This window comes from Plutella xylostella, chromosome 7 (assembly GCF_932276165.1).
Source record: "Plutella xylostella chromosome 7, ilPluXylo3.1, whole genome shotgun sequence".
NCBI classification, from domain to species: Eukaryota; Metazoa; Arthropoda; class Insecta; order Lepidoptera; family Plutellidae; genus Plutella; species Plutella xylostella.
This window is the reverse complement of record NC_063987.1, coordinates 7218462-7240159: the sequence shown is the minus strand read 5'-3', so window position 1 is coordinate 7240159 and position 21698 is coordinate 7218462. Positions and strand designations below refer to the sequence as shown.

The window sequence follows — 21698 nt, the reverse complement described above, 5'->3', positions numbered from 1 at the left end:
AACAAGGTGTTTGAAGTTGTGTGAGTAAATCATTTGTTAAGAAACTTGCTGTGCTGCCTTGATCTAACAGTGCACGCACTTTGTGGTGTTTACCATTTTTATCCGCTATACTGACAATTACTGTGCTTAACAATACCTGGGCTTGGCTTGGATGCGTCACTGATAAGGATATTGTGTTCGACGATTGATTAGTTGTTTGCTTTGGCTCTGTGTTGTTCGTCAGATTTTCTACATTCGGTAAGACGACACATTGGTCAATTTTTGTATTCGAATCTAAATTTGGCTCTTCATGGTTTAGATGTATCATGCTGTTGTGTCTCTTGTTGCAAATTTTGCACGAACCTCTCCAACAATGTGTTTCATCGTGACCTTTACGCAGACAATTCTGACAAAGGTTTAATTGTTTTACCTTATCCATCCTCCCTTCTATGGTCATGGATCTGAATTTTGTGCATTCATATATGCTATGTGATTGTTTACAAATTGGGCAGAAATAGGAATTTTGTGAAGGATTAGAACCACTCGCATGCGCGGAGTTTGAATAATTTGCCACAAAGGTTTTGGCGCGAACGGGTGGAGTATCGCTATATCTACGCAGTTTTTGGTGATTTTCTTCGATGGATTCCAGCCATGCAGCGCGGTTTTTTATAAATGAATTAAATTCCGAAAATTTTGGAATTGCGTTGTTGGATCCGCGCTGCATCTCCCAATCCTTCAGTGTTGCGTGGTCTAATTTTGTGCAGATAACGTAAATTATTATCGCATCCCAATGCTCCGTGGGTAGATGTAGTGTTTTTAGAGCTCTAATGTTTTTATTTACCGAATCGATGATATTACGAAGGCCCGTGGACGATTCCTTGAACATCGGTTCCAGATTGAAGAGAGCCTTCAAATTATTGTTGACTAATAACTTGGTGTTGTTGTAGCGCTCACATAGTAAATCCCAAGCTACATCGTAATTGTCACCTGATAGGTCTAATGATTGGATCAACAAGGCAGCATTATCCCTTAGTGATGCTCGTAAGTAATGATATTTTTGAATTTTTGGAATTGAATCATTTAGATGAATGAGACTCATGTACGTGTCGTGGAATTCTAGCCAATCTTGATAGCCACCAGCAAATGTAGGTAGGTGTATCGTAGGTAACTTAAGTGTTGGAAGAAATGCACCTGAATCATTGGCAGTGCTGGATCCTGCCACGGCCAGGTCGTGGCCCGCAGCGGCGGGGCGCTCCACACTCCGGTCCAGCAGCTCCTGCGCGGCAGCGACCGTGCTGAAGTATCCAGCCTCGAATTCCTGTCGTTCATTAAACTCGTCTTCTGGAGTGTCCGATAAAGTTTCCAAATTATTTTGAATAGAGTCAAATTCCTTATACAATTCATTAATGCGGTTGAGGCGTGCGGATAGTTCACGAAACTGCAAGGTGTTTAATTTGGTGCAAGTTGTCAATTGTTCGAGATGGCCCTTAAATATTGTCAATTTGGCCTTTACAGAACCTCTATTCTTTTTTAATGTTTTTGCATCCATGGTTTGCAAATGTTTTAGAACGTTAAGATATTGTGGTAATTAAACAAATGACATATGAGAAGACGATAAGTACGTGAATAAATCGGTAGAAATTAATAACTAAGGAAAATTAACGAGAATCGAAACTAATTGGGAATTAGATAGATCGGAACGGACTCACTCAGCCGAAGGCGCCCTTCCTGGTTTGTATGATAGTTGAGTCTTGACACTAATGTGCTCTTGTGCATCTACTCGGCGACCTTGATGAGGATCTTCATGCGTTAGCTTGACTCTCCAATGATAAGTGATGACCGAACTCCGATGACCTTCTCCTTCCTTGTGAATGAATGTTGACGGGTTGTTCTCAATCGCGTCCCTCGACTTGGTCTCGCCGATCTGGTTGTATAGCCAGATCCGGCTCGAAAATGATGGCGAAGGCTCGAAGTCGAAGACGTGATGATAAGTAATAAAGATGTTCTTGGTTGTTGATATTATATTAAATAGAAGTAAGTATTAGTATTTTACAACGATGTTTAGAAATAAGAAATTAGAATTAGTAAGTATTAAAATGTATTGTGGTCGTGATAGTTTCTTTGAGTTGTTATTTGTATGTGATTGACATAAGTATTTCTTCTTCAGCTGAAGCGCCGGGCATAGAGCCCGACGCTCGTAATAATGTCTGTCTTCAACAGGGTGGTAATTGGTAATACACTCACGAGCAATGAAAAAGTTCCACTCACAAAATACCATCATCAAATGGCTCCAAGTTTTCCAAACATTGAATTTATAATTTGAACAAAAAATTCAGAACATTTTGCTTATAGAAAATGACACTCGCGCATTATGACAGATATACATAATATGAGATTTAAGGGCCAGCTCGAGGGTGCCATGCCAGCGGTTGACCCTGTCCTTACACTATTAATACTATCGGGAAAAATAAAACAGGTGTTCCATACATTCTGATTGAGTAGGTATCTAACTTTACTATGAAACAGCTGTTTTATTTTCCCGATGTTAGAGTTGGTCCCATAATGAAAGTTATACAGTATGACGAGTCATACACCTGCCAACGGGATGACCACTAACAAATAAACATCCTACTCCTAACTAATAATATTATGCGGAAGTAACTGTGTCCGTCTGTCTGTCTGTTACTCTTTTACGCCAAAAATACTGAACGGATTTGAATGAAATTTGGTATACATAATGGTCTAGACCCTGAGAAAGAACATAGGCTACTTTTCATCCCGGTATTCCCACGAGAAAACTTTTTAAGGCGAAGCGAAGCTTGCGGGACATCCTGGTTCTGTATAAGTCAAAATGATTATAATCTAACATGCCACTCCTGTTCCCCGCAGCGCTCCCAGTGTACGCGATCCTCAGCATGGTGCTGAGCTCCGTGGTGGTGGTGCTCGCCGTGCTGTCCGTGTTCATATACAGGTGAGTCATGTACAGGGTGTTGCGGAACTGAAATCGTAAGATGAAAGGTTTTTTTGTTGTTGAGAATGTTAAAAATAAGGGTTTTAAATGAGTGATACATTTTCAAACAGCTTACACTAGAGTTTTTTAACACCCTGTATATGCCCGTATGTATATTGTATAGGCTCTATGGAGAAATAAAATAATACAGAACTTTGAATATAATTATATATCCGAAGATTAAAAAAGAAAACATACACAATATGTAGGTAATGTAAGCATTATATAAAAATAATCGTAACGTAGGTATATACTTCCAGATTAAATTCCATGTAACTGATGTAACATATTAAATTTATTCTTCCATATTAATGTTGATTTTAGCAAACAATTTACATATTTATCTTCCTTTTTAATTTCCATGTCTACTCGTTAAAACAATAATATTAATTCCACTCCACAACATATTGCAGGTTGTTTTTTTACGTACATACGAGTAATAAATATTTGTATTGTAGTAAGAAGCAATAACCATTATTGGTATTTTCTTGTTATAAGAAAAAGTTTAACGCATTTTCTACGAATATAAATCGGATTTTATATTATCTTTTGTTCGGGTTTTCTTTTATTTAATCCGGAATAACATCATGAGTTAAAATGGTAGGTATAATAATTGAATTTCAACAATACATCCTGTGTATCTTGCTTTCAGATGCTAGCAAATTTGGCTATGTAATTAAATCCTTACTAATATTATAAATGCGAAAGTAACTGTGTCTGTCTGTCTGTCTGTCTGTCTGTTACTCTTTCACGCCAAAACTACTGAACGGATTTGAATGAAATTTAGTATACATATGGTCTAGACCCTGGGAAAGAACATAGGCTACTTTTTATCCCGGAATTCCCACGGGAAAACTTTTTAAGGCGAAGCGAAGCGCGCGGGAACTGCTAGTATATTATAATTATTAAAAGATGGTTAAACAAATGATGAATTTAAGCCGCACATCATTTATTTTAATGTATGGTGTTATACATAACAATAAAGTTGTTGTTTATTGTTATGATCATGGCTTTTCAAATAATATCTAGTTATATGTTTATGATATATCAATCTTTATGCAGACACACACACGCCCACATAACCCCATCGACAATAAGTAAACCTCTATCCCCATCAAAAACCTCACGCGAAACTCGTCATTCTAACTGACCCCAACCCCGCATACGTTACAATACCTACAAGCTCCCAACAAAAACCCCACACAAACTTTATCACTCAAAACGCGCCCCTAACTTCGTTATTCAACACTAACTACTTCTCCGCAGACACTACAAGCTGGAAGCGGAGATAGCCATGATGACGTGGCGCGTGAGCTGGACGGACGTGCTGCATCCGGGCGGCGGCGGCCGCTTCCGGGGCAGCATGCACTCCCTGGCGCGCCGCTACAGCACTGGGGTGAGTGTGCCTAGACCCTAATACGCTTGTACTACTGAAGACATCCCAAAGGAAGCACTGTCATGGCATCCCGAGGGCGGTAAACGAAGACTCGGCAATGGGCGAGGTGGGGATGTCTCTGAGCTGTCTCAATATGCACCCCAGCGGAGATTGGGAATAAGTATGTAAGTAATACCCTTGTTACACTTACCGAGTATACTGGCAGTATCCTCGGCCGATCCTCGATGAAGGAACGGCTAGCAATTGACCGAGTGCTTGACCGAGGATACTGTCTCGGCCACTCTACTCGGTAGATGTAATCAGGTTTATTGGTGGGTGACGCGATTTATCGCGTGAATTATTCTGCTATGAGCGAACGTCGGAAATACTTAAGTATGTAGGTATGTAGTTCTTACTATATATAAAAGGCTCCTGACAAAATGCGAAATTTCAGAGAGCGTTAGAGCGTTACTCTAAACTGACAAAAAACGAACGAACGAGAACTGTCGTTCAATCGGCACGTTTAATACAACAAGATAGAGTCGTGGCTCGCACGTCAGCGCTCCGTAGTTTAGTTTTTCGTCATATAGAGTGACCCCTTGCTCTAACCACAACTCGTTGCATTAAACTACTTGCATGTCAGCTCTCCAAAACTTCCTATTTTATCCAAGAAGAGTAGCCTAAAGTTCACACGTAAAATGTCTGTTTCCTTGAAAAGTCGTTCAGGAATCTAACATAGTCATTATTATTTCAGTGTGTCCGAAATAAATGTTTTTTTACATGGACATAGTTCTATATCTAATTACATATGTGTACAGCAAACCTCCTTAGGGTCTATACTCTTTTCCTAAACGACGCTGGTTTTCTGCGAGCATACGTACTTTGTACTATAATAATATATAGGCATGGATATTATGTACTGTATAGGCTAGGCCATGTCATGACCGAATTTAATGAACTGTTAATCAAGATTATCAAAATAACGGAGCTCAGAATCGTAAACTGCGTGACTTTTTAAGTTCACATAAGCAATCTCATCTCCGTTCTAAAGGAGCCATGAACCAAAGCTCAACTAAAGCTTTCTGCTTACGTGCAGTCATTGAAGCATTAAATAGTTATCCATCTTTCATCAGCTTCCGAGAAACTAAGAACCTTTCCACATTATAATAATATTACTTAGCTCATGGCAGAAACGTTATTGACTATGTGAGCTCGGTACCTACAGCTGAAAACACATGTGATATACAGGGTGTAAATTATAATGATAATATTATGGTCTCGGTAAATTTTACCAGTAAAGAAATGTAAAAAAATATATCACAAACACTAACATTTTTTTTTTAATTTTACATATTTGCACAGTACCTATATAGAAAAAAAATATCTTTTTATCAATAATAACTTTTTCACATACGTTCAAAAAGAAGAAAATAATACTCATATTTTATTTATTTTAAATACAATCTCTAACACCGTATTTTTTTGCCGGTCTATGCACCAAACAACCTCTATATTTTTATATCCTTATTTATGTTATTTTATTCATCAGCATTCTTTGAAAACGCACGTTCAGTATGATTGAAGAGCGTTAAATATTGTTAAAAAGTTTCCTGTTTTCCTTACAACAGATTTTCCGAAACACTAATGCAGGCAGGTACTTACGCCGCCGGAATAAGATTGCAAATTGTTTGTTCTTTTGCCTCATACATATTCAAAAGTGTTTTTCGGCAGAACAATCACAAGTTTTGGCTTGTTTTAAAAGTATTTCTGACAGATATAATAAATATTTCGTGAAAGGTTACCTTTTAGGCCAAAATCTCCTCCATAACTGATTAAAACTCACTTCGGGAGATTTTTCTTTACCACGAGACGTCTGTTTATGTTGTAATAATTGCTGGGAGAAATAAAATTATTAGATAAAGAGTTTACCTACTTATTTTTTAATTTTTTATCCTTGTGTAGAGATAAAAAGAATGTTTTAAAAAAATATTGTAGGTATGAAATCCATAATTAAATTTGTGAATTGCGCTTCATATCATAACAGTCATGGCAGAATGATCTAATTACTAAATTCTGGGTTTCAGTTTTCAGATTTTTGCTCGGTCTGAGCTATGAAGTCATAAGTATCTTAAAAATCTATTTTAGTTAAGATAATTATATAATATAATTTTACGGTATTAAGTTGTTTCTTCTTTATTTGCTGGAAATGGACCTTTTAACCTAGCCTAGCGCGAGAGTGCTAAGTGCTTAACCATTTATATTTTCAATAAATTACGGATCATACCTCATATTATTTTCAAACCAAATCATCCCATTTCAGATTATTTACCGTTCATTGTTAACCGTTAAATTCTTCAAGAATAAGTCACGGCAGAACGCCATTATTGAATTGCAATAATCAACTCAAAATCATCGGGATTTAGATTGCTTTCCGTGATGCTATTATTATTGTCTGCCTCCTTCAGAGTCTTTTCATTCCTATAAATGACCGGAAGCTTTGTGAGGAAAAAAAAACGACGGAAGAGGAAAAATGTTATGGATTAAGAATTATGAATGAAAAAACCACCAATAGGTTAACAGTTATCGTTGGTATAGTTTTATCGTCGCTTTTCATTACAATAATTTTTACATTACCTATTTAAAACATAATTTAATTTACTATGTATAGTGGTTGTAATTAAAGCTGTAAAACTATTCAATACAGACTAGAATTCATTCAATCATGAATCCACAATTCGGTAAATAAACTCTATGCTTTATAATCCACCATATTCATTATAATATGCGAGCAATTCAGATATAACAATGGCGCACCAAATACACTCATGAGCAAACAAAAAGTTCCACTGACACGTGGAACGTTATATAGTTAAAATAACCCTTGACTTCGATAACGGTAAAGGGGTAATGCTTCTGAAGAAATAAACTGTCATTCTGAAGATTTGGCCACGATCCAAGGGAATTATCGTTACGAAGTAGGTATTTGGCCAATAATCGTGCGTCACACATGGTGTCTACAAAATGAATTGGCAATACCGTCGAAAAGTAATATCTTTTCTTTCCAGTCCCCCTCTGTACCGTTTTGTCGTGTGTTCTTTTAATAAAACAGAGATTTGTCGGAAAGTCGAGAATCTATTGAACGATTTGTAGCTAATATCTGTGATATGAGTTTGTATTAAATTTTTGTACCGAGTCCATCATTTATACGGGCTGTTGTAAAAATGGTTTATTAAGCTAAAAAACAAAGACACAAGCGGAAATTCTGAAAAAAAAAAAATACATTTCGAAAAGTCACAAGGGAAAAAATGCAATTAGAAAATAAATAAATACATAAATAAAACATACCTACAGTAGCTTTTATAATATATTTTTTATAAAAATCCTTTCAGGAGATGAAAGCCGAAGCCAATTTGCAATACAAACCAGTAAATAATTTAATCAAGCTTTGATCCCCGAGGCAAGCCTTTACTTTGTGATATCCATTCTATACACACAACAACCCTTTTCACTCAATATAATGCTATTATTAAACTCTTTATTGTACATAATTAAATTTGTAATAGGTATACCTACTGCCCAGTTATAAAACCAATATTTAACATACCTTCCTAATGATAATTTAATTAAAAAAAAAACATGTAGGTACATTCCCTTGAATGCAAATACATCGTGGAGAAGAATATACCAAGGTGTAGGGTTATTCTATTCTATTATTTTCGTTAGTAGTTCCCTATAAGGTCTACCATCCTAAAATTGGCATATTGCTCACCACGCTGGTCTATCAGCCGATTAGAAGGATTAATTTGTCAAAATTTCCCCAGTCAAAAATTCTAACCACATTTCTTTCTCCAGACAGCATATTCCGACGAAGCCACTTCCCTGGCCGGCGATCGTCAAGTCTACGCTCCATGCGGCTTCTACAAAGGCTGTCGAGTCGCCATAAAGAAGGTCGACAAACAACGCATAGACCTCACGCGACCACTGCTCCTAGAACTGAAGAAGATGAAAGATCTAGAACATGACCACTTGGCGAGGTTCTACGGGGCCTGTGTAGACCCTCCTCACTGCTGCTTCCTGACTGAGTATTGCCCGAAAGGCTCACTCCAGGATATTCTGGAGAGCGATACCATGAAGCTGGACTGGATGTTCAAAGTCAGTTTGATGCACGATATTGTACGGGTAAGTTGTAAACGAATTAGAATAAAGAAACATTTAATTGACAAACAGGCAGCCACAACAAAAAAGCAGAAAATAATACAATACAAAACAAACAATAACTGGCAGTCCTCCAGAGCGTCAAAAAGGCTCTAGCTCAGCATGTGCGGTGGACAATAAACCTAGGGCCATTGAATGTCTTTTTTAAGGCTTTTTAGGTAGGTACTCACTTACTGTTTTGAACACGCATCTCTTATGTAAGAAGCAGGATTGTTATCTGATTACGCTACCACGTTCCGCTAATTTTTTTTTTTATTTTTCAGAGTTTCGAAATCCAATTTTATCCACTCTATTAGATCTGAGAAGTGGATATTAATTTGATATTACTCGTATACACCAAGTTAATAGTTATCCGAATTGTAATTAATATTCACTGAAATGTATATTGGATTATTTCCCTAACCAATACTAATGAAATCATACAGTGCGCACTGACCTGGAACTATATGATTTAATTATTTCTTCAAAGTGTTTATCAATTTTCATCTCCAATGAACTAGTGATTGATAACTTTTGTTTAAATCGTAATAAACTAACCGTTTAAATCGTAATAAACTCACTGATGTTTGCTATAAGGATATTTGAGATACAAGTCAAGCCAACTTCCATCAAAAGCTCTAGAATCGGTGTAAAAAATTTCAACTACCCGCCGATATCAATAGTAACCATTATTGTGTGATGAAGTCTAACACTCGACTCTAAAGGGCCTGGGGGGTTGACGAACGAACGAACGAAAATTGTAGCGCTTGGTTAGCAATGCAGTTTTATTTTTCCCATGCTTGGGAGAGCCTTACCTATCCTTACTCTAGTTTTATTAAGCTTGCCGATTGCGTAAGTTTGTCAGAGTTACGGTAGTTACTTAGACAGTGACACCCAAAAGGGGGAAACGAAAGAAAAGACTTTTTATTGACAATATTGCCAATTCATTTTGTAGACTTCATGTTTGATGATCCTGTCATGTTTGTTTTGTTCCCCAGGGCATGCACTACTTACATGGCACGGACCTCAAGTCGCACGGCGCGCTCAAGTCGAGCAACTGCGTCGTGGACTCGCGCTTCGTACTCAAGATCACCGACTTCGGACTGCACGAGTTGAGGACTCCAGAGAAGGACACACGGGCTCATAGCTTTTGGACACGTGAGTTTTTTGTTTTTTGTTGAGTTTGAGGAATGTGTGGATAGGGATGTCTAGCAGGTAATAAATATAAAAAAAACTACTTGGTGTACTCGCGCTTCAATATATTATTCAATATAATATTATTTAATTTTGCGGCCTTTGGGGCCGTCCATTAATCACGTGTGGTCGTTTTTCTCATTTTTTGACCCCCCCTCCCCCCTGGTGATATTTGGTGAGGTTTGGGACCAACCCCCCCTCCCCCCCCCCCTGGATCACGTGTATTTTTTTGGAAGTCTATGTAAAGGCAATTTTTGACTAGAAAAAATATAGGTCATACTACAAATCGTTAAAATTTTTGCGCCGTCCAATATATCGGTTCAGAAATACCTAATTTTTGACAAAAAATTAATACTCGTGATGTCTAACGAGAACCCCCCCTCCCCCCTCGTGATGTTTCGTGAGGTTTTCAGTACCCCCTCCCCCCCCCCTTTGAGCCTCACGTGATTAATGGACGGCCCCTTTTCTCTAAGCATTAATACGAACATAACATAATGGAGTAACCACTGAAATACTACCTAAGCACTGGTATTACAGTTAAAGTAATAAAGTTGCACCCACAACATCAATTAACGTTTTGTTACAAAGAGAATAATACTGATTGAAAACCACAAAAACAAATCAGACTTAGGTAGGTAGTTCGCAATATCAACTTTACTTAGTACTTTGGTTTAACTTGCTTTTGTTTTTAAAAGAATTCTACTTCGCTGCCTTTCTAGGGAATTAATTAAAGTGATCGTCTTTCCGCTTCGCCTGTTCTCGGTGCCTGTTATCATTGAATATTTGATTAGACAAATCTAGGAACTTTACCTTTTTGCACGACAAATTGGTACTTCGGTGAAATAAATTATAGAAAGAAAGAAAGTACCTATAATATAATAAAAACAATTTTTAAAAAAAATTACCTAATGAATTGTATTTTGCAGTCTACTAGGAGCAAATTTCTGTTAACCATAATACCATTTACCTCCTTGCCCACATTTTTTTTATTTCACATACCAATGATTGTTTGCTAGATATGATTGTTTGCTAGATATGATTAGATGTGACTTATGCGATAGTGTATACAGTTTGAGTTACATTTCCTTCCAATAACCGACTACAGTGCACACGTCATCAGTTTGATAATTAATTTTGGCAATATTAGTTAAGATAAGACCTAGTTTATCACTATATATTAAATACACTCACGAACAATGAAAAAGTTCCAGTCACGTGGATATGGAACGTCAATGGCAAGTGGAACTTTTTCATTGATCGTGAGTTTATTACATGCAGCTTATACGTATCTTCTAATGTCCATTTCCCCCAGGTCTCCTCTGGACGGCTCCCGAGCTACTCCGAATGCCCGAGCCTCCCCCCGAAGGCACACAGAAGGGGGATGTCTACTCATTCGGAATCATCATGCACGAGATCGTCAATAGACAGGGCGCCTTCTGGTTGGGCCCCGGTATTGACATGTCGCCCAAAGGTAAGCTTCGCCGTCGTGTTGTGCAAATATTGTGACGTGTTTTGGTTTGCCGAATGGATGGAGACTTTGATCAGGGATTATGTTGACGAATTGACAATCGTAATATTATCTACATCGTTGTTTAGTACTTTATAGTGTAAATCAAAACAAGTAAATTTTATTAGTAAGTTAATGTTTATGTTATTGTTTTTAATATACACAGCATCGATCAATAAAACCCATAATATTAACTATACTCGTAGGTAGCTCGTTGATACACAAAGTTGAATTTAATCGGTAAACGTTCCATAGTCACATTAGAATTAATAAGGAACAGTATTTTTCCCCGATGTGTGTGGTATGGCTGGTGGAACTTTTCCATTGTTCGCGATTATATTTCTCATCATAATTTCCTAGCTCACCTCTTCTTCTTCCTCACCTCTAGACGTGATAGAAGCGGTGATAGCCAGCGGTCTCCGTCCCAACACGACACACAACCGCTCTCCCGAGTACGACGAGGCTTCAGATCTCATGAGGAAGTGCTGGGCCGAGGACCCGGCGGAGCGGCCCGACTTCGGACAGCTGAAGAGGGCCATAAGGAGGCTAAATAAGTAAGTGAAGTTTTTTTACAAGTTGGAGCTAGACAAAGAGGTAAACAAATACGTAAAGTAGGTAGGTACTTTCTGGGAGACAAATTCTGTTGAGTGACTCCTGTACGTTTTTTCATAGACCTGTATGACACTGGATTCCCCAAGTGTACGTACTGCGCGTGTCAGGTTGATCATTATGATCAACTTTTGGTTCATACATTTAGTACCGTCCAACTGTTGTAGTGCATTTTTGGCTCCTAGTCATAAAGATCTGTGTGTTTTTTCATGTTTAGCACCTACACAGAAATGCCATGAATCATCCCTTAATCCCCCCATAAATAAACTCGTCTAGAAACACCAACTAATAAGTGTTTGTGTGTTTATATATGAGCAAAGCAACTATGTTGTGAGTCTTGCAAATAGCTCGCAACAGACAAACATAATAAGTGGCAACGCTCTGAAGCAGAAAAAGTTTGAAGGCAAATAAAATAAGAGAGTACAAAAATACTCTGTCTGCCAACCTTTGTGCCTTTGTATCATTGAAGACGCGAAACGAGTGTTTCACTTAATTTATTCTTAGCACATCTACTGAGACTGGTAAAAACACTACAAAACAACCTTACTTACAAACCTCATAGACTAGACTAAAATATCCAGGACTCCTGAAAACATTTTCCAGTTTGATTCACGTAAATGGACCAGTGTTTGACTATTTCTTCAAGTTCGTTCAGCCAACATCACATCATCACTAGCTTCTGTTGCCAAAATTGTGTCATCGATTTTCGTCACCTTCCATAAATCACAGTATTCTAAACGCTGCGTCGGTCGACCGAATGTAATTATTGTTTGTTAATATTAGATAAACAATACATATCAGATCCACACACGGTTTGTTTACTCTAAACGCTAATCCTGATGGAATATCAACCATACTGCAACCCAATGTGGATTTAACCGCAAACTAATCTCATATTAAGCTGCGTACAGACCAGCTCAACGAACGCCCAACGAATGCCCAACGATGGATATTTATCATACATAATACAGGGCAGATTGCAGCAACGAAGTTCAACGAAACCCGTTCGTTGGCGTTCGTTTGGCCGGTCTGTACGCAGCTTTAGGGAAACAGCTAAAGCTATTCATAGATTCGCCACCGAACGCAACGGCGACAATGCATTTCCATCCATAAATATGGTGATGGTCATTAGACTCATTAGCAACAATGAAATACTGCTAATTGATTTCATAAATGATTTTTTCATATGTTAAACATATGTACAGTGGGTGCGTGAGTGTAAATGACATAATCCAGGTAAATTAACAAAACGATCTGTGATCGCTTCACAGGATTCGATACTATTTTCGAATGTACAGAAACATATGGAAATAACAAATGTCACTTTTGGAACTGACAAATTTGCCTTAAGTACACACGGCAACGTCAAATGGTTGGCAGGGCACACTAACGTAGTGTATGTGTGCATAAACGCAGAAATCGGTTTACACACCAGTAACAAACCACACACACACACACACACACACACAACAGCACAAACGAGTTTGCGCGTAGGCTACCAGCTATACCAGCAGTGACATAAAAATATCAACCGGTAGTGTTAGTGAAATAGTTATAAAATTGATGTGAAGCAAAATTTCCCTGCTTTTGTCTATACACTTCGTAGCTCATTGGTAGAATGTTAGACTAATGAAACATAGGTCGTGAGTTCGAGTCCACGGATGGTTATTTTTATTTAACTTAATTCAAATTTTGCGTTAATTTAAACGCTGTTGAGTATAAAATTAATATATTTGAAACTGACAAATGACTACAAGCTGCATAGCTGTCGACTATTTCTCTTCGCCAAAAATATATGATTCGTTCTTCATTTGAGAATTAAAACCATTCTACCCTCATATAATATGAATAAACGAAATTTGTTTTTAGTTTTAGTGACAATTCACCTCTGCGTCTGCAAAGTGATTCACTTTGTGATTTGTCAATTTAATTAATTACTCTTCGCAGTCACTATGGAAAGTCACTTAACCATGTTCTAAAAGGCGGAGATAATCGTATACAATATTTATATGAACAAAACATTACAATTAGTGAAATCCCAAGACGTTTATCGGTAAGTAACATAGAATTGCAAATATTTTATATGACTGTTAGAATATTTGTATTTGTATAAGCTAAGTAAATATTTGTTTTTTTTGTTTGCAGAGGAGAACTGTTCAATTATGGGTTCACCGATACGCAGATTCGGGACATGTAAACAGTAGTCGTCTATACGGATGCATCACCACGCCATCGAGAAATCGTAGCTGCACGTAGCGCTGATCCGTTCTGCAGCACTCGTTCTACGGCCACAACACATAATCTATCCCTACATACCGTACGGGTTCACTGCTGCTGGGTTGCGGTGTCGGAGGCCGGCGAAGAAAATTGCCCTAACCGATCAGCATCGTCGAAACAGAGTGCGTTTTGCGACTGACCATTTTAAACTTTGATTGGTCCAACAATGTGGTGATATTTAGTGATGAAAAATCCTTTAAGTCAGACAAGGATGGACGTAAGATATTATGGCGAAAAAGTGGTGAAAATTATAGTTATTGAGGTTAGCTCAGTAATTTTTATTTTTCCATTTGTATAAGATTTTAGTTATTTTGTTAAATACTTATTATCATTATTTACAATTATGGGTAAGCCAATGTGTTAATGATATTATTGTTACTGAGGTTAGAATAAGTTATCTTATTTCTAGCTAATTAACATGTTGATTCATATAACTAATGACTTGCCTATTTACTTTAGTAAAACAGCCAGTCCATCCTTTTCTGATGTTTATTATGATTTAAAACTGCTAATTGAAAATTTTCCTTATTAATATAAACTACAACTATGTTTTTAAACGAAAAACAACAAAAACGTAACATCCTTAATGTTTATGTTACGGAAAGAATAAATTTGGTAATTTTAACACTTAATAACTTGTTTCATTTACTTTCTGTGTTGCTTTTATTCGTATATACTACAATACTATTATTAACCATCCTAAAAAAATAAATTAAACCTATAAAAAAAAACAAAAAAGGAATATTGTAAGTTCAGTGGGATTTGAACAACCATACCGATTAATGTAAGTCTTGTATCATACCAACTGAGCCATTCAATCTATTACAATGCGTTGCAAAATTTTGCTTCATATCATCATCATCATCATCACGACCCATTACGTCCCCACTGCTGGGGCACGGGTCTCCTTCCAAATGAAGGAAGGGTTTAGGCCTAGTCCACCACGCTGGCCAAGTGCGGGTTGGTGGACCCTAACACAAGCAAGCTTGTGCTGAGAGAGTTGTCGGGTAAGTGGGCAACCCGACTGTCAGATGTTTTCAAGCCGCCCGAAGGCCTCTGACTAGGCTTAACGACTGCTGCCGAAGCAGCAACCGGGACCCACGGCTTAACGTGCCGTGCCGTTCATATCATAAAAACAATGAATCATTGTCACTGGCACAACTACATGCTTACAATATCCGTGTGTGGGTTGCCCAGAACTAAATAATTACGTCGACGTCGCCGACACACACATACACTACCTACGTTAGTGTGCCCTGCCAACCATTTAACGTTGCCGTGTGTACATTTTGACAGTGGCAGTTGACGATACCGTTCTTTTTCCATTTATGCCCAACTAGTACAGGTTTGACAGTACGTCGAAAACTATAAAAGTTTCAGTTTTGTCACATACAAAGTGGCGCTTCTAGCGGAAACTATCATGAAACTTTTGACAGATAATGTATGCAGGTGACAAAGCAAAACCAAAACTTTTTTCGTTTACATAAATTGCAAATCTCGTAGGTACTAGAGGCCCTGTTTGTGTAGTTTCGAAAATTGTAGGTATCGAATCCTGTGATCGCTGCTCTGCTGGTCGAACTATTTCGTGTGCAACCATTTTAAACCTGTATCACTCTTTAAAAAATCTATTCCAAGCTGTAAATAATGAAAAAAAAAACTACAATGTTTTTTTAAAGGATTTTTTCGAAAGTTGTCGAAAGAACAAGTTTTTCAGTATGACCATATTTGAGTCATCCACTTTTGGATTACGATACCTTACTATTTAACACGCTGTATAAACAAAAGCATCATTCACAGTTTCGTAAGAGGTTTTTTTTATCTTTTTGGCTGCTAGCATTAAATAAACAACTTAGTGTAGCCGATGATCAGTACACTCCATTACCCCGAGTGTCTGAGACGAGATAAGGGCGTCCCACGATGCGTGCTATTGGTCAACACTCTCTCGGGAGTACAGTCAACAAATCAGATAAGTATACGCCAACCGCCTTAGATGGATAAAATACGAACAAGATGGGTCATTTTAAATAATAAAGCAAAAAAAATTGTCAGCATTATTTTTACTGCCAACTGTTTTAAGTTCAACCTTATGACTACCATTTTCCAACGAAAGTCACAAATCTTCTAACAGAACTAATGCATATTTTATGTTTTTTTCTATTAAGTTCATTATCAAGTGACTATATTTAGTTTTTAACCGACTTCGAAAAAAGGAGGAGGTTCTCAATTCGTCTGTATGTTTTTTTTATGTATGCTCATCGATTACTCAGCCATTTATTGCTTTTTCAATTTAGTAACTACTTTTTTTTGTTGCACCTCTATACTAGTTTTTCTGTACCTCCTGTAGGTTGGCTGGTAGAAAATGCTTTTAGCATCAAGTCCACCTTTTGTACTCTTATATTTCATATTTGTGCAATAAAGTATCAAATAAATAAAATAAATCATGCAAAATAAAAGCTCAGTGGTAGAAGTGGGGTGTTATTTGTCGAGACGTTTCTTTTGCACTGACACTCCATCTTGTTCGTATATTGTCGATTTAAGTCAAGCGCAAACAGTTTGATCCTAAAATTAATAGATTGATTTGAACAAATAGCTTATAAAAATAGCGAATGAGTACTGATTAAACATTCTACGACTCATCTATTTTTTTTCAGTGACTTTCAGGATGAAACTGTTTGCGATGGAGGGCTTAGTTATTTTTTTTTATATACTGTATATTCACTACGAAAAAAAATATGTAATAGTACACACACATAAGTCAACTACGCAATCCAAATTATTCTTGCGAATTTCCAAGAATATTGCCCAACGTTATTTTCGCCACGCATTTTTTTTTTTGTTCACAACGCATTTACTAACTCAGGGAAAATAGGAAAAGGTCGTACTTTAAAAAATGCTGATACAGTTTTCATTCGCAGCTAGTTTTTCGAACAATGAAATCGTACGTTTTCGTTCGGCGCAAAAACCGGCAAAATTTCGAGGTTCGAAAAAACAAATTTGACGAAGAAAAATTCATGTTCCTTTTATAAGCACACTCAATCATCGGTTAATTGAACGATTCGCGGATTGGCGGAAGTTTTGTAAATTGACGAAGAGTGCCATCGATCTAACTCAGACGTTTACTGTTTTTTTGCTTTATTTCCTAACATCTGTTGAAGGTCTAGCATAAATTTTATTTCTCATCATGACGTAAATGTTTCTGAAACTTTTTTTTATAAGTCCTATTTGAATTTATTTTTGCATTTTTTTATTAAATTGATATCTTTAAAATTATTAGTATCTTTTGCGCACTGGGGAAAGGTTGTAGATATCTTTTATCAAGAATCATATGGCTGCAGCCAAAAATTCATTCAACTATCGTTTACCTCGAAGACTACTTTGTACTTTATGTACGAACTTTTCTTGTCATAACTGTACTTTACCTGGCAACTTAGTGTATTGCTTGTAACAACTCATTGCTTGGTAAAACTGGTTAAATTGTGCAGTTCTAAAAACGTATTTTTGTCCTCAAGTCCTCATTGCTTTTATTTACTCTCCCCTCAGGTCACAGGAGAGCAGCAACATCCTCGACAATCTGCTGTCTCGTATGGAGCAGTACGCGAACAACCTCGAAGCTCTAGTCAGCGAACGAACCCAGGACTATCTAGAAGAGAAGAAAAAGTGCGAGGAATTACTGTATCAGCTGTTACCAAAGTAAGTTACAAGCATCAGCTGTTACCAAAGTAAGTTACAAGCATCAGCTGTTACCAAAGTAAGTTATACTTTAGGATGCAGAAAGGGTGTGGGTGGGTGATGTTGATAAAAGCCATTTGCATATTTTTGTTTAGTTTTGTGCGTAAAAGAGATATTCCGAGGGGTAAAGTTGACCGAGCCACATTATGCGGGATTTATTCTATCATTTTGTATTCTAAATAGCCGTTTTCAAAAAGATGCTTTGATACAGATACATTTCCTGTGAATAGCTGGAAATATGAAAATTTAATTTCCAAGGAACGTTTAATGTTGCTCGCTTTAATAAAGAATGGCTTTGAAAATATAGAAATACATTTTACAAACGGATCCTGCGGGCGACGATTAAGCGAACTCGGAAATTGATATCTGTGTACTTTACGAAATTACTTTTGACAAATAAACAATTTGATTTAATAGCTTAATAGGAAAGGAAACACAATTTTGGTTTCATTGGTTTGATGTTAAATTCTTGAGTGGGAGTTCAGAGTAATACACCCGTATCGGTTTTAATAATCGAAAGAGGATTGTGGAAACCTTTCATATAAATTATTAATTTTCCGATCAATTAGAATTAATATTTGGAAGTGGTTCCCAGAAACGTTTGATTATATTCTTATCATAATAATTAACATTATTTTTAAGAAGCGTTTAAAGATTCTTGCGGTAAAAACACTTTTATTTGATTTACCTACCTACTTAGATTATTTAGGGCTATTGAGCTTTCCCAATAATCCTCTAAACTACACTTACGAGCAATGAAAAAGTTTTAGTGAGAAAACTGTTAATTTACTTCTAAATGGTGACTGGGTAGCATAATGACGCCCCGTCTGAAATATTGAAGAACATTTAAGCGCATCAGAATAGTACCTACCAACCACAAAACGTAAATATTGTATTAAAATTGTAATTCCATGTGTTAGCAGTTAGATTAATTGAGCCTTTTTTTGGTTAATTGAGGCCTTTTAGTGTCAGTATTTTATGTGTGGATCTTTTTCATTGTTCGTGAGTGTATTTCTATTCTAAGAGCCTCATTTCACACCCAAACCATTCTATTTCCACCCAACAGGTCAGTAGCATCCCAGCTCATAAACGGCCAATCAGTCATCGCGGAAACCTTCGAACAAGTGACGATCTACTTCTCGGACATCGTGGGGTTCACTGCCCTCTCCGCCGCGAGCACTCCCATGCAAGTTGTGGACTTGCTCAATGATCTCTACACGCTGTTTGACTCTATATTGGAGCATTATGATGTTTATAAGGTGAGTGATACAGTGTCAATTGTGAATACTATTACGAAGAAGAGTATTTCTTGTAGACTTGTTGGTAAAAATCCCGTAGAGCTTAGGTTTTTCACCTATAATTAGCTAAGGAACAAAGTGGGTAACCACTACCGAACATGAGCTATGTGAACAATCCTAGCAGCTATGCTCGCTTGTAAAATCTGACGTAACTTGTATGGATCTGACAGATGTTTGACAGGCGAGCGACGCTCGCTGTTTATGGATTGCTAACGTGTTGGTGGTGGTATGGTAGCAGACGTATAAGGTACATACAGAGAATACTACGTCACTCGAGGCTCTTTTGCTTTCTATATAAGAAGCAACTAAACATTTTCAGATTACGAAGATCTACCCATCTCTTCCATCTAGCTTCCAAGGTACCAGAAAGATCTATTCCCCTGAAATGAACTTCACTTTTTTCCAACAAGTTGACAAAGGATCTACTCTCTCAAGATGGCCCCGCGCTGAGAATTCGCCGAAACTCAATATTTTTTCGCACTTAATCTTTCGAGTGCTTTAATTAATATTCAGCGTTGCGTTCGACGGTTCTGTGACACTTCAGTGTTGGAGGAGAGGGCGTCCTATTGCTTAGAACCATCTCATTGACTTGGGGTCGACACTCCGTCACAGCAAAAATGCTAATAAAGTGGAAATTATTCGTTTTTTATTTTAAGTGTCTTTGCGATAATGACTTGTTATAGATATCAGCAATAGGCATAGAGGTGCAGGTCATATACATAAAAGATTATTGCTTGGTGGACTTTTGTGGGTGATAGCGACTACTCGGCTGTCCCATTTTAAAACACAGTAACAGCCATGAGACAAAATGTTCAGGAGAGCCAAAAAACGTTTTTGTACCTTCATTTCAATGCCCTGGTAAAACTATGATAGATATCTGAACAAATGTAAGCTTAAAAGAAGCGACAGAACCTAGGCTTTATATACAATACTATTTCATTTAAATATGACTAAAATTGTTGCTGTAATGCACAAAAGAAAACACTTACTAGGTTTTATATGGTTTTCTCACCCTAAAACCGCCCTCACTGACCATTTCATAACCTAGTAAGGGCCATTATTGTGTCATTTAAGACAAGTTAAGTATATTGAAATTGCAATAATTGCGTAATAATTTCATTTTTTATATGTTTGGGATCCTTCACATATTATAAATCCAATTTTGCAGCACTTTTACACGACGGCACTATAAGTAATAGCTGAAATACGGGCATATTTTTATGTTTGTTTTTTTGTTTTATGTAAATGAATTAAATAGCCATATTCAGAAGGCTCTAACATGAAAATTATTTATGGCTGCCTTCAATTAGACAATATTTCCTAAATTTCTATTTAAAAATCAGTTTTATAACTTGTTTTTTTTTTTGTTTATGCAAAATAGGGCTAGTAGAAAGGTTCTAACGAGAAAGGTCTCTATAGCTTTTATAAAGAAGACAAAATTTACTTATGTTCTACTTTTAATTCAACTCTCTAGGTTTCATTGGTGCAAAGATACAGGTTCTGAAATGTCTGATATTTTGTTCGAAAAAAGTGTTAGTAATAATGTATGCCATTTGTGACTTACTAAAATTAACGGACGAAAATTGTCCTTTGCTGACCATTTCAAAACCTAGTAAGCGCCATTGACCATTTTAAAACCTAGTAAGTCATTTTCACTTACTGTGTTTTAAAATGGTTGGTGGCTCTTACTATGTATTGAAATGGTTTTTGTGGCATTTTTGATTTCGCAGGGTGGAGTTACTAGGTTTTTAGAAATTTTATTTTCGTTTCTAAGCGGTTTTTTGATATTCTGACAATGCAGTTTTGTGCGGAATCGCCTAAAATAATGTATAAATCAAAGACCCGTTTTTTTTTTTAAAGTTGGCGGTTACTGTGTTTTGAAATGGGACAGCCGTACTATTAAATAATGAAAATAGTGTCCCCTGTAATACTATATACGTTTTATTATAAATAGTTTAGACAGTGTATTTTCAGTCGTATAAATTAAATACAAACTCCCAAAAAGACATACCAATTTATAACAAAACAAAAAAAAGTTGTAATAAAGCTATAATAATGAAAAACGCATCCTGTTAACAAAAAAAAACTTATTTGATTAAAAATATGAAAATAGGTAAATAAAAATATGAACCTAATCCATTTTTTCCATAAAATATAATAATATAGGTAATTATGGTATTACTCAGACCATTTTCGATCAAAGCAAATATGTATTATTAGTATTTTAACCCCTTTGAAGCGGTATTAATATTACACAGGGATTAATATGAATTTAATTGGCGAATCCATCCATTTCATACTATTTGTTCTCTTTGTGAATATACGGGGAATAACAAACAGAGGTCAAATACCGTGGGTCAAAGTCAATATTTATAATGTTTGCACATTTTGTTACACATTTCTTTCTGGAATTTTATAGGTAATTGCTTTTTGAATGTAAATACGGCTGAACTGATTTACGATTTATTTTTCTTTTGAGTCATAGTTTATGATAAATTGTTAATAGCTAAATTGTATCAAAATCGG

At 36.6% G+C, this 21698-nt stretch overlaps 1 protein-coding gene across 6 annotated transcripts in view; it reads left to right on the top strand.

Annotated features, from left to right (window-relative positions):
• The window catches only part of LOC105389255 (atrial natriuretic peptide receptor 1), a 195650-nt gene that overhangs the window by 160779 nt on the left and 13173 nt on the right, over nt 1-21698 (top strand). For all 6 annotated transcript variants that reach the window (XM_048622101.1, XM_048622102.1, XM_048622103.1 and 3 more), the window contains 8 exons: nt 2869-2950; nt 4256-4385; nt 8217-8543; nt 9557-9716; nt 11065-11223; nt 11648-11813; nt 17686-17835; nt 18941-19133. In XM_048622101.1, the coding sequence (XP_048478058.1) occupies nt 2869-2950; nt 4256-4385; nt 8217-8543; nt 9557-9716; nt 11065-11223; nt 11648-11813; nt 17686-17835; nt 18941-19133 (1367 nt within the window). The remainder of the gene's footprint in view (nt 1-2868; nt 2951-4255; nt 4386-8216; nt 8544-9556; nt 9717-11064; nt 11224-11647; nt 11814-17685; nt 17836-18940; nt 19134-21698) is intronic.